We start from the raw sequence: 12,428 nt of genomic DNA, 5'->3' as shown, positions 1-12,428 counted from the left end.
TTGTGCTTGATGCGATCCTTAAACTGAGGGTGGTACCCTGGTCTGTGAGTCTAGAATCAAACTCACAGCTGATGGAGATATGCTTCAATCATAGCCTGAAGCTGGACATAATGAGCCCATTGGCCAAGATAAGAGCTGGGGCTTCTGGCTTTCTTGATCCATTCACTTAACAGAGAGGAGCAGGGGATCCTGATCAGTTAAAATGTGAACTTAGCATCAGTAACATTACACAACAAAAATCAGAGAAGAGCTACTATCCAGGGGTTTTATCCACCAATACCCATTTATTTTAATGAAAAAAAAAATCTCTGCATCCTATATGTTCCAAAAAGGTTGACTACTGAAACAAATACAATATATGAAAGTCTATCTGCGTAGTCTCACTACAACAAAGACAACGTATGACTTCTACTTCCTACAGAAGGCAAACTGAAAAGCACAGGGCAACCATAGATTGCATAAGAAAGCATGTGTGTGTGTGTGTGTAGTTAAAACCTTTAGTAAGCAACTGCATTAAAATATGCTAAGACACTTACCTTACCCTAGCTCATGGTAAGCTCTAATAAAAAGCCACAGGCTATCACTAGTTTATTTTGATAGAAAAATTTGGTGTGAGCTTTGATGGTTCATTTACAGTTTATCAACAAGGAGATAATCTTAGTACGAACACTTTCCTCTTACCCTCACATGCTCACAGGATAAAAATCAATTACTTTTCATACATAGTGAACATCTTTTATTTTTCAGGTTTGCAAACAACGGTAGTCGAGTCACACAAAAGGGTACTTTTTAAAACTACCTGCATTTACTCTATTTTATGCCTGTATATATGAAACAAAGGGTGTGTATGTGCATAATGTGTGTCTATACATGTGGGTATATATGTGTATACAAGGTGACACCTGTTGGTCTCTTCATAAGTATGTCATGATGACATTTACAACCATACATACACCAAAGAGGGAGAGTGACTCCACCATGATCTGTGTTGCCCAAGAACCATGGGACTGTGGACTCAGGGTACATACAAGTTCAAACTAGTGCCCCTAAGAGCATTTCATGGCAAGATTACTTGTCCTGCACCTTGCCACTTGGGCTCCAGATCGTGGCATTATGTGGCAGTGGGAAGTGGTGGCGGCCCTTATACTAAGGAGAAAGGACTTGTTTCTCTGCCCTCCCTCTCTGGGGACCTGCCCGGCTGATGGCTCAGCACTCAGTGTTCAGACAGAACAGGCTGGTGGAGATGGAGCTTTGCAGCAAAAGTGACAGCTTGATGGCCTGAACTTGTGCTGTGCCTTTTGCTGAGGTGCTGGAGAGCTCAACTGTCTGAACTGTGACTTCCTTATTTTACCTTTCAAAGAAGAATGATATCTCAAAAGTAGGCTTCTTCCATGTAGTGCCCCACATAAATACCATGTATATACACACATACTCGTTCATATACAGACACGAACCCACAGACACAGGTGCACGTGTGGAAGGCTGGCTAGCAATATGTCAACACATCAGAAAAAGTAGTCATTGTTTCTGCTCCCAGATGGCCAAGATCTTTAAACATTCAGGGAAAGTTCAGAGGATTCCATTAATTAAAGGAGGAAGGAGATGCTGTCAAAATGGAGAAGTATAGACTAAGGGAAATGGCAGAAAAAAAAGAAAAAGAAAAAAAGGAACAGGTGGAGCAATCGAGGCCTAGTTGTGAAGTTCGAGAGTTGTAAACTGGCAATCTTCAGATTTGGATAGACTTTTTTTTTTCTTTTTCCTGTTGCTATGGAAACTTGGGATTCAAGCTTCAGACTTCAGGAGTTCTCACAGACCTGAGTGGAGAAGGTGCAAAATTAGGTTGGGAATATCACTACTTACCTCACAACATTTTAGCTAAGACAGATAAATGAGTGACAGGGCAAAACACATGCCATACTACCTTGAATTTTTTTCTTTAACATGACATTTGGTATAAATAAATTGGCTGATTTATGTTTTAGGAAGCTAGACTTGGGGCTGGGGGTGTGGCTCAGTGATAGAGAATGCCCAGGGTCCTGGATTGGAGCCCTAGCTCTCCCCCACAATAAATACAAATGCTGGGCTTCAGGAAAGGATCCATCTCATTGCTCTTGCCAGTTTCTAGATACACCTGTGTTCCTTGGCTCATAGACCCTCCCTTCAAATCCAAAGCAAGGGAGGTAGAATCTTCTGTCTCCAATTCGGCCTCCTTGTTTCTCTCCTCACATGGTCTTTTTTTATATGAGAGAGTGAGAGTGAGAGCAAGCATGAGAGAATTGGATGCCAGGGCCTCCAGCCACTGCACTCAAACTCCAGACATGTGTGTTACCTTGTGCATATGTGAAACATTGCATGTTTGTGTCACTATGTGTGTCTGGTTTACATGGACCTGTAGAGTCAAACATGGGTCCTTAGGCTTTGCAGGCAAGTACCTTAACTGCTAAGCCATCTCTCCAGCCCTTCACACATTTTTAAACTGGTTTCACCTTGTCCCTTTTAGAAAGACTTAGGAATTATGTCAGGCATGTCTGCTCACCCAGGTACTTCCTCATCTCACAAGCTATAACTTCATCACATTTGCACATTGTCCTTCATCAGTTTCGTGGTTCAACATGAACACACCTTTGGAGGCCATGACTTAGCCCACCACATAGGGGCAGCACTGTGTTCCCAAAGGAACTAAGGTAGCAGATAGACCATGAGAACACATCTTTCAAGTGGGAGACGCCACAGGAAATGATAGCCATATAAGGTGTGTTTAACAGACTACTTCAGTTCCTGCTCATGGTCTCTCCTGTTGGCCACCTCATAGGGCTGGTCTGGGGATAACCTTTTGCTTTCCTCAGCTTGGCTTTGTCGGCAGGGAGGAGCTCTGTCCCTAGGATGCCCAGATCCAGTTTCAAAATGGAGTTATTGCAGTGGGTGCAAACATATTGGTGTCTATGGATTCCAGGGAAGATGGTGCTGATTCAGCCTGGGTTTAGCACTTCACTGTATCCAAGAAACTATTTCATTTACGTAGTTGTGGAGGTCCACTTCCCTCTCACACTGGGGCCATGGGGAAGAGAGGAAGAGCCATGTGAGCCACTTGTGGCTTTTCACTCACTTACATGGGCTCAGGCAGTGCTCAGAGATGCTTCATGCCTGCCTCCACCCAGAAGCACCTGCTGGAGAAAGGCTCCTCTGCCAGTGCATCTGCACTCTGAGGAGTTGCTTCCATGGTTGGATCTCACTTGTGGCCAAGTTACAATATGGTTATAAACATGAAGTATTTAGAGAAGTGTATTAAGACCATTATTTCGGGTGCTCTTTTGTTTGTTTTTTAAAATATTTAATTAATTAACTTATTTGACAGAAAAAGAGGGAAGGGGAGAGAGAGAGAGAGAGTATGGACATGCCAGGGCATTGAGCCACTGCAAATGAACTCCAGATACGTGTGCCCCAGTGTACATCTGGCTAACATGGGTCCTGGGGAATCGGACCTGGGTCCTTTGGCTTTGCAGGCAAACACCTTAACCTCTAAGCCATCCCTCCAGCCTTTTTTTTTTTTTTTTTTTTTTTTAAGGCAGGCTCTCACTTTAGTCCTGGCTGACCTGGAATTCACTATGTAGTCTCAGGGTGGCCTCAAACTCATGGTGATCCTCTTACCTCTGCCTTCCAACTGCTGGGATTGAAGGTGTGTACCACCACATCTACCTTTTTTTTTTTTTTTTTTTTTTGAGACAGAGTTTCACTTTGTACACCAGGTGGTTCTATATTCCAAATGCTGGGATTACAGGTACATACCTCCATACCTGGGTAAGGTTTGGAATAGTTCTTTAAATTTTTTTAATTGACAACTTCCATAAGTATAGATAATAAACCATGATAATTCTTTCCCCTTCCTCACTTTCCCTCTCACAAATCTACCTTCATCCTATCCCCTCCCCCTCTCAATCAGACTCTCTTTTATTTTTATGTCATGATCTTTTTCCTCTTCTTATGATGGTCTTGTGTAGGTAGTGTCAGGCACTGTGAGGTCATGGATATCCAGGCCATGTTCTGACTTGGGGAGCATGTTGTAAGGAGCCCTACTCTTCCTTTGGCTCTTACATTCTTTCTACCACCTCTTCTGCAATTGGTTCTTTTTTAATGTGTGTGTGTGTGTGTGTGTGTGTGTGTGTGTGTGTAGGGCATATTTGTAGAGGTCAAAGGACAACCTTGGGGGTATTGGTCCTCTTCTTCCTTTGAAATGGTGTCTCTCTAGCTTTGCCACTGGTCAGATAAGCTGGCTCTTGTGAGCAGTGGAACTGTCCTGACTTGCCCTCCCATTGCAGTAGGCACATTGGGATGACAGATGAATATTACACTTTTTGGATTCACCTGGCCTCATATGGGTGATGGGGATCTGGCTGACAGGATCATAGAGCAAGCAGCTTTAACCACTGAGCATCTTCCCAGCCCCTTTACCTTTTGTTTAGGGTGGGGGAGAGGATTTCTCAGTGAACGTGGAGCTCACCATATGGTTAGACTAGCTGGGCAGAGACTCCCAGGGATCTTCCTGTCTTTGCCTCCTTGGCACTGGGGTTACAAGCATGCCTGGCATCTACTTGGTGGTGATGCTCAGAACCCAGGTTCTCATGTTTGCACAGCATGCTCTTCCCAGCCTCCCTTTTAAATCTTTTAAGTGGTCCAGAGTCATTTATCTTGCCAGGCTGATGGTGCCTGGCAATGCCTCCAATATTGAACGCTTGCTGGAGGTCAGCCTGAGTGATGCTGGTGACATCTGGGGCTGGGTCTTTGCAGTTGGGACCATCCATCCTGTGCTCTGGAGGACATTCAGCCCTGGCATCTGTCCACTAGATGCCACTAGTGGCATCCTCTCAGTTAGGTTAATGAAAAATATTTCTAGACATTACCAATTGTCCCCTAGGGAAAAAGGTTGGTTAAAATAAAAGGGGGGGGGGGTTGCTGAATAAAATCCATTACATTAGTCTCCAGCCTTTTGTTTTCAAATTAGAGTCTCCGATCCTTACCTTAAGTCAATTTAGACTATCATGTAAATGATCCCACCTCCTGGGGCTGCTGAGCTGATTCCCTGAGGTAATCTATGTAATTTATGTAAAGCCTTTCACTTGCATGTACGTGAAACACAGAAATTCCTCAAGGGTCAGCTGCCATTGTCCATAAAATCACATCATTTAGGACTGTAGCTCCTCTACAGAGTGTGACTGGGGTCATCTGCCAGCTGAGGAAAGCCCCTCCTAAGTGGTTTCAAGGTTCTTTTAGGGCTTTCTCTCTACCCATAACACATTTCACCGCAAAAATAAACAAGATATTAATACAATTTGGAAAATTTGTGAAATGACAAAGCTATCCTTAGAGAAAGCAGATCAGGGAGGGCCTGGGTTTGGGAAAATGTCAACACTAAAGTGAAATTTATTGATTGTGATGTGGTTTTAAACTCACGTTTACAGGCCAAGTTCATACAATACATTCCTTGCAAACAATACCTTAATTAAAAATTCAGTAAAAAGTCTCAGTGACTGTCTTTGGCTCATCTTGGTGGCCTTTTGAAACTTCTTCATTGTGATAGAGGTTGTTCTCTGCCATTTTTCCAACACAGAGACATTTAATGTTGCAAGTTGTTAAAGTGGTTCACCTGACCTTCATTTCCTATTCTTGCTCTTTCTGATTAAATGTAAAAAATGGTCAGAAAGATTTCTGGGTAAGTCTATCCTTTAAAGCTTCTTTCTTGAGATTTTCTTGTGCCAAACCTCATAGAGCTGTACTAAAAAAAAAAAAAAAAAAAAGCAGGTACAGTTTGTTTCACTGGAAGGGCACTCAGGGGAGAATTATACATCCCTTCAATGTCATCAGCATGTAATTTACACGACAGAATTGACAGTTACAATAATTTCATTTACATTTTGTATCACTCTCAATGCTATTAGTTTTATTTCCTTTATTTTAAGATGTCAGAGAAGCATGTGCGGATCCTTCCATCCAATTCTCAGCTGCAGTAAAGCCATCTCCATACCATAATAAATGGAGATGTTTAACACCCCCTTCCACAGAAGGGCAGTCTGATGGCAAAGGCTGCCTGCAGGGCTTGCTGTCCTGGTTACTTTTCCTGGTTTTAGCTTTCTTATCTATAGAGTGGAATACAACCACCAGGTCAATGAAGAGCACATGGAAAAAAGCAACAGACATCAGGAGTTTGGTTTATGCCATCCACTTGGACCTGAGTATGATTTGAAGGAAGGGGAAAACATCAGTTTTTCTTCCCACGCTATCTGGTTTGATTTGCTCCTACAAGCATTGAAGTTGCAGGGATGGTGTTTTGAAGCAGGTGCTGGCAAACATTCTGTGAAGGGCAGGCAATACATGTTCCCAGCTTTGTAGACCATCCAGTCTCTGGCACAAGTACTCACCTCTGTTAGTGTTACAAGCAGCCAAAGGTAGTATGTCAATAAGTGGACAGGGCTGTTATAATAAAACTTTATTTACAAAACCACTGGGCCATATTTGGCCTATGTGCTATAGTTTGCAGTTACTGCTTTAAAGAAACATCAGACAGCTTCTACCAGCTTACTTCTACTTTCCCAAAATTCTTTCCAGGACTATTGCTGAGTTGAGAATCTAGTGTCAGTACTTTTAAGAAATATCCCTATCTCCAAATCTTGCCAAATTTAATGTCTTCAACTCTATTAAAGAGTCTATTAAAGTGATTCTATTAAACTTCTTAAATGCTGTTTTAGGATGGTTATTGCCATAGAAACCTTTATTGTGGCTGTGCTATTGTGTCTTACTACCCTCCCAACCCGTATTTGACCTTTTATAGCATCATTAGTAGTAAGTATCTTTATATTTATATTCTGTAATTCGCCTTCCATCTCCATTTGTTCTTAACCGAAGAGTCAACCCAGGGAACTAGAACATGTTTGGGATGTGAACCAAAACAGAGGCTGCTATCAGAAAGTCCACATGCCCCTATTCTAAGATAGACCTCTCACAATGGTGGTTCTGATTCTCCTTGTGCCTTTCATCACTTAGTGGGCCTTTCAAATGGACAAATGTCTGAGTTATACCTCCTGTCAGAATGATACATTGCAAATCCCCCCAGATGGGCTAGAAAGGTGGCCTTGCGGTTAAGATGCTTGCCTGCAAAATCTAAGGACACAGGTTTAATTCCCCAGTACTTATGTAAGCCAGATGCACATGGTGGCACATGTACCTGGAGTTTGTTTGCAGTGGCTAGATGCCCTGGTGTGCCCACACTCCCTCCCTCTCTCTCAAATAAATAAATAAATATTTTTAAAATTAAAAAAGTCCCTCTTCCAGGTGACCCACTCTCTTCTTTGCAATTGATTTTATACAAGAATGACCTCCTGCAGGTAAATGGAAAAGAATGAACAAATCAGCCACCTGTGCACAGATATCAGGGGCTGCCTGCTCATAGAGGAGAGTATTCAGATTCTCAGAAGCCAGGGCCTGGATTCTGTCAGCAAAGCAAGGGGCTCCCAGGTGGGGTGAGTCACTTTCCATTTATGGTCTCTATCCTGCACTTTTGTAAGCCATCTTGTGTGAACCCAGCGCCTTACTTACACTCTTTTTTTTTTCCTGTTTTCTTCTCAGTCTCCAGATATATCTCTAGCCTTTCCTCCGGTGGAGGTAGAATTCTCTCCTGATTGATAGAGAAGACTGAAGAGAACATCTTTCTTTAGCTCTTATTCAGGCACAGAGCTAGAAAGCCAGGAAGTTAATCAAGGCAAATAAAGACACAGGAACTGAGGTAAAAATGGTGGGGAAGGGCTGGAGAGATAGCTTAATGGTTAAGATGTTTGCCTGTAAAGCAAAGGACCTAGGTTTGATTTGCCAGGACCCACATAAGCCAGATGAACAGGTGGCACATGCATTTGGAGTTCACTTGCAGTGGCTGGAGGCCCTGACACACCCATTCTCTTTCTATATGTCTCACTCTCAAATAAATAAAAATGGTGGGGCAAAGATGGAGGGAAGATTGGGTGCTGGAGCCCACTGGGCTGTGAAGCTAGAGGACTTAGAAGGAGTCATGGGGATTACAGCGATGGTGCAGTGGTACAGTCATTAGAGGTGGTGGGAGGATAGGTAGATTCAGAGGAGAGAGGACATATTCTCCTTGGGGGACACAGAGTCCAGAAAATCAGTAAGATGCTATTGGGCCTTTTCTCCTTAGGATAGAAAGATTCTGGTGTCTCATAGATTTAATGCATGTGCTATGAATGTTCAGTGTTGAAACATGTGCTTCCTATTGTCCCATTGATCCTGTCATAAAGATGTAATATCTTCTTTCTGCCAATTTCCCAGTTCACAATTATACCAATAATTTATCTGAAGTTAAATACCCAGGCCCCAAAGTCTTTTGAATGGCATAACTAATGTGAATAATTGCTAAAACTGGACTAATATTTCCCATAGAGGAAATATTTGACAAGTATTCACTCATTTTATGCTCAAATTTACATTGCTCAGCACAAGAATTCTTTTGCTCATTATATTCTAGTTATTGAAAAACAGTGTGAATTATAAATACATATTTTCCTGTATCCCAACCTCCGCTACGAATTCTTATGATTGTTCATAGAAGGATGTTGGATTAGTTACTCTTCTCATTGTAACAAAATACCTGACAGAACCAATCAGGAAAAGGGATATTTATTTTGGCTCATGGTATAGGGACATAGTCCATTGTGGCAGGGAAGGGACAGGCAAGGCCTCAGCTTTCTGCAGGCTCAGCATGAGCCAACTGCTTGTCATGTGGAGCAGGACTTGAAGCAGAGAGAGCTCTGTGGGAAGTGGGGTGGGGCTACCCTCTCCAACACTTGCCTTCAGTGACCCACTTCCTCTAGCTAGACCCCACTTCCTAAAGTTCCACTGATCGCCAAAATCAGTGCCACCAGCCAGGGATCAAGTGTTCAAACACATGAGCCAGTGGGGGACATTTCATATTCAAACCATCACAGGTGTGGTAACTACTTTAACCTTGTAAAACCTTGATTCTAGGACTGGAGAAGATGGTTTAGCTGTTAAGGCATTTTGCCTACAAAGCCAAAGGACCCCGGTTCAATTCCCTAGGACCCACGTAAGCCAGATGCACAAGGAGACGCATGCATCTGGAGTTCATTTGCAGTGGCTGGAGGCCCTGGTGTGCCCATTTTCTCTCTTTCTCACTCTCTCTCTACTTCTTTCTCTATCTCTCTCAAACAAATAAATAAATATCTTTAAAACCATGATTATAAACAAACAAACAAACAAACAAACAAACAAACAACAACAACAACAACAAAAACATGATTCTTCACAATACATAGGGAAGGGGTTCCCTGGTAGGTCAATTGGCCAATCTCAGCACATTTTTATTAGCTCAAACTGAGTGTTATCTGTTGGAAGTTTCGCTTGTCTCCAGGTTTGTGAGACAGTAGAGTGCCTCTGCACAACTCCGCAGCCTGGTTAGCGGAGGACTCTTCATAAGCCTTTAAACCTTAGTTAGACTACTTTTACATGTTTTTTGGTTATCTATCTATCTATCTATCTATCTATCTATCTATCTATCTATCTATCATCTGTCTATTTATTATCTATCTATCAATCATATACCCATCATCTATGAGTTATATGTGTGTACATGTTCATATGTGTGTGCATGTGTATACACATGCATGTAAAAGCCAGAAGCTGATGTTGTTTTCTTCCTCAATTGCTTTCCAAGTTTTCTTTTTGTGGGGGGGACACGATCTCCCACTGAACATGGAGTTCATTAATTCAGTTTTGCTGGCCAGTGAGCCCCAAGGATCTTCCTGTCTCTACCTCCCCAGTACTGGGATTACAGGCATATACCACATACCACTATATATTTTTACATGAGTTCGGGGAATTGCATGTTGGATCTTATGCTTGTGAGGAAAACACTTTAGTGACTGGGCTATATTCCCAGCCTCTCTGTCATATAGGCCTCTCTGTGATATAGGCCTAAACTAAAGTTGTGGAACAAACTTTCTTGAGACGATATACATAGAAACAGGTTTGTGGGTGTGGCAAAGTTCATATGTAAACATAGACCTGCTGAAATTAAGCAGACTTACCCACTATGCTGAGGAGCGAGAGGAGCAGCAGTGAGGTCAGGCTGAGGTGCAGGGTTTCTGCAGCATTGCAGTCCACTTTGGAGTTCTTACAGGAGCATACCTGCACCCTGAGATCTGTGACGTTCGTCATGGGGGGTTTCCCTGAATCTGTCACCATGATGGGCAAGTTGTAGTTCGCTTTGTTCAGATTCTGAAGAAGGCTCACCAGGGCATGAGTGTCTGCAAGACAGAAGCCCTGGTGAGTGAGGCTGTGGTGACGATAGCTGCACACAGCAGACATGGTGCACATTTAACTTACAGTCTCAGTGTGTTCAAACCTAAATTCTCCAACACCATATGACACGCACATGACACATTTCCCACGCTTGGTGGTCACAGGTGGTTGCTATCTCCTGCATGGGATTGCATAGACAGCATCTCTACCATGCTGGGTTCCATATTTCAGTGCTCTTAGGATCAATTTTAATGGGACTCCCTGTTGTGAAAATGACTAAATACCATGAACCTCTCCCCACACATTTGTTAGATCTATCAAGCCATCTTCACAAAGATCACAGTATGTAATATAAGCAAGTCTTGAACTTGTAATCCTCTGGCCTCAACCTCCCAGAGTGCTGGGATTACAGATATGCATCAGCACACTCAACAAGATCACATTTAATATATAAAAGGTTGATGTGAAAGTCCACATGCTTTAAGCCTGTGCAGGACTCCATGTGTGGCCAAGAGATGGTTCTACAGCATGTCATTTGTCAATTCTTGGCCCTGTAGTCGTAGGCTTGGGTGTGACTCCTCAACTGTGAGTCTGTATATGTTTCTCTCTGGTTCCCCAAGTTCATGGCTATAGTACTGGGAGTTATGCCAACATCTATGTCACTGAGAAGCATTTGGAAGTGGTGCCATTTGGCATGGCCCTCAGCCTTGGGGATTTCTCCTTTCAGCCACTCAGATCATTAATTATAGAAAGCATTCTGAGGCCTGGGGATGTGGCTCAATTGGTAGAGTGCTTGAGTAGCATGAATGAAGTCTGGATTTGATCCCCAGACTGCAGAAACTGTGCATGGTGGCACATGCCTGTGATACCAGCACCAGGGAGAATCAGAAGTTCAAGGCCATCCTTGACTACATAGTGTGTTTGAAGCTAGCTTCGGCTATATGAGACCCTGTCTCAAAAATATTCTGAATATTCAGAAAGTTTGTGTGTGTATGTGTGTGTGAACAGAAAGTTTAAAAGGCATTTATTTATCAAATCAGATCAGGAGCAAAACCAAGAATGATGATATGAAAACAAATACCAAGGACATTCTGTCCTCACCAGGAGGTGACCAATATGGCCATTATCCCATTAAGAGGAAGACAACCTCGAGGGACACTTGCTCATGTCTCTGACAACAAGAAATGACTTTTGAGTGAGGAAATTCCAGTCACAACAGTGGTAATTATTTAAATCAGTCTCAGCCACGGGGTGTGTGTATGTGTGTGGTGGGGGGGAACAACAAATAAACCCCGTGCCTCCAACAAGGGAAGGGCTGTTTTAATTAAAAATAATCAGTGCCACAGGATCCATTCTTTAGACAGTCATAAAGTAGACAAAGAGGCAAACAGAATCAATAACATGGGAGAGGCACTAATAAAGTCAGATATGAGATCAGGCTATAACCACAGATAAGAGATTTTTTTAAATAGAAAATTTTATGTGCAATTGTACAATACATTCTCAAAATGTAATGAGATGAGTCATTCTTGCCCCCCTCGAAAATTCTATCACTGATATAAAAAGTGAGCCCTGGTGGGGTCAATAGCTGATGAGTCCATTAGTGACAACCAAGTGAGCTCAGTTCACACTGGGGAGAAAACAGGTGTGGCACCAGGAACAAAAGAGTACTGCAGAATTAATAAGGAAGGTGACCAGTGCCAAGTCAACTTTCCAATTCCATCACTCATCATGAAAAGACTGGGAGAGGTGACATTGCTGGTAAGTTTTGTAAGTCAGAGAAAGGACATGGAAAGAATGTCGATGTCACTGACAGGCCAAAGTTGCCAAGGGTAAGTCATGTGCATGCTGAGTCTACAGTATAGAAGGGAAGAGGTGGAGAGCGTTGTAAGTTTCCTTAAGACCCCACTCCCTCTGGTTATTAGTTGTTTATGAAGGCAGGTAGACCAGAAACCATTCTTCCAAAGTGCTGGCGAGAGTCAGTGCAAACACAGGTCTCTGTCTAAGGAGAGACAGCTGAGCCAGGAGATGCTCAGTTAGGAGATGCATAGAGGAAGTTGGAAGCGCTGGCTTTCCAAAGCAGAAGACTGGCTCTCTTGTGGTTGTTCTGT

At 42.8% G+C, this 12,428-nt stretch overlaps 1 protein-coding gene across 1 annotated transcript in view; it reads right to left on the bottom strand.

Annotated features, from left to right (window-relative positions):
* Positions 1–719: 719 nt before the first annotated feature.
* Positions 720–12,428, bottom strand: part of Cdh13 (cadherin 13) — a 1,153,296-nt gene continuing 1,141,587 nt past the window's right edge. Inside the window, exons 13-14 of the mRNA XM_004659582.2 lie at positions 10,104–10,322; positions 720–1,814 (exon numbers count right to left, since the gene is read on the bottom strand). Coding sequence (XP_004659639.1) covers positions 1,807–1,814; positions 10,104–10,322 — 227 coding nt within the window. The 3' untranslated portion in view covers positions 720–1,806. The remainder of the gene's footprint in view (positions 1,815–10,103; positions 10,323–12,428) is intronic.

The sequence above is a fragment of the Jaculus jaculus genome, chromosome 1 (genome assembly GCF_020740685.1).
Source record: "Jaculus jaculus isolate mJacJac1 chromosome 1, mJacJac1.mat.Y.cur, whole genome shotgun sequence".
Lineage (NCBI taxonomy): Eukaryota > Metazoa > Chordata > Mammalia > Rodentia > Dipodidae > Jaculus > Jaculus jaculus.
Note: the sequence above shows the minus strand (reverse complement) of the source record. Positions and strands in the feature narration are given on the sequence as shown.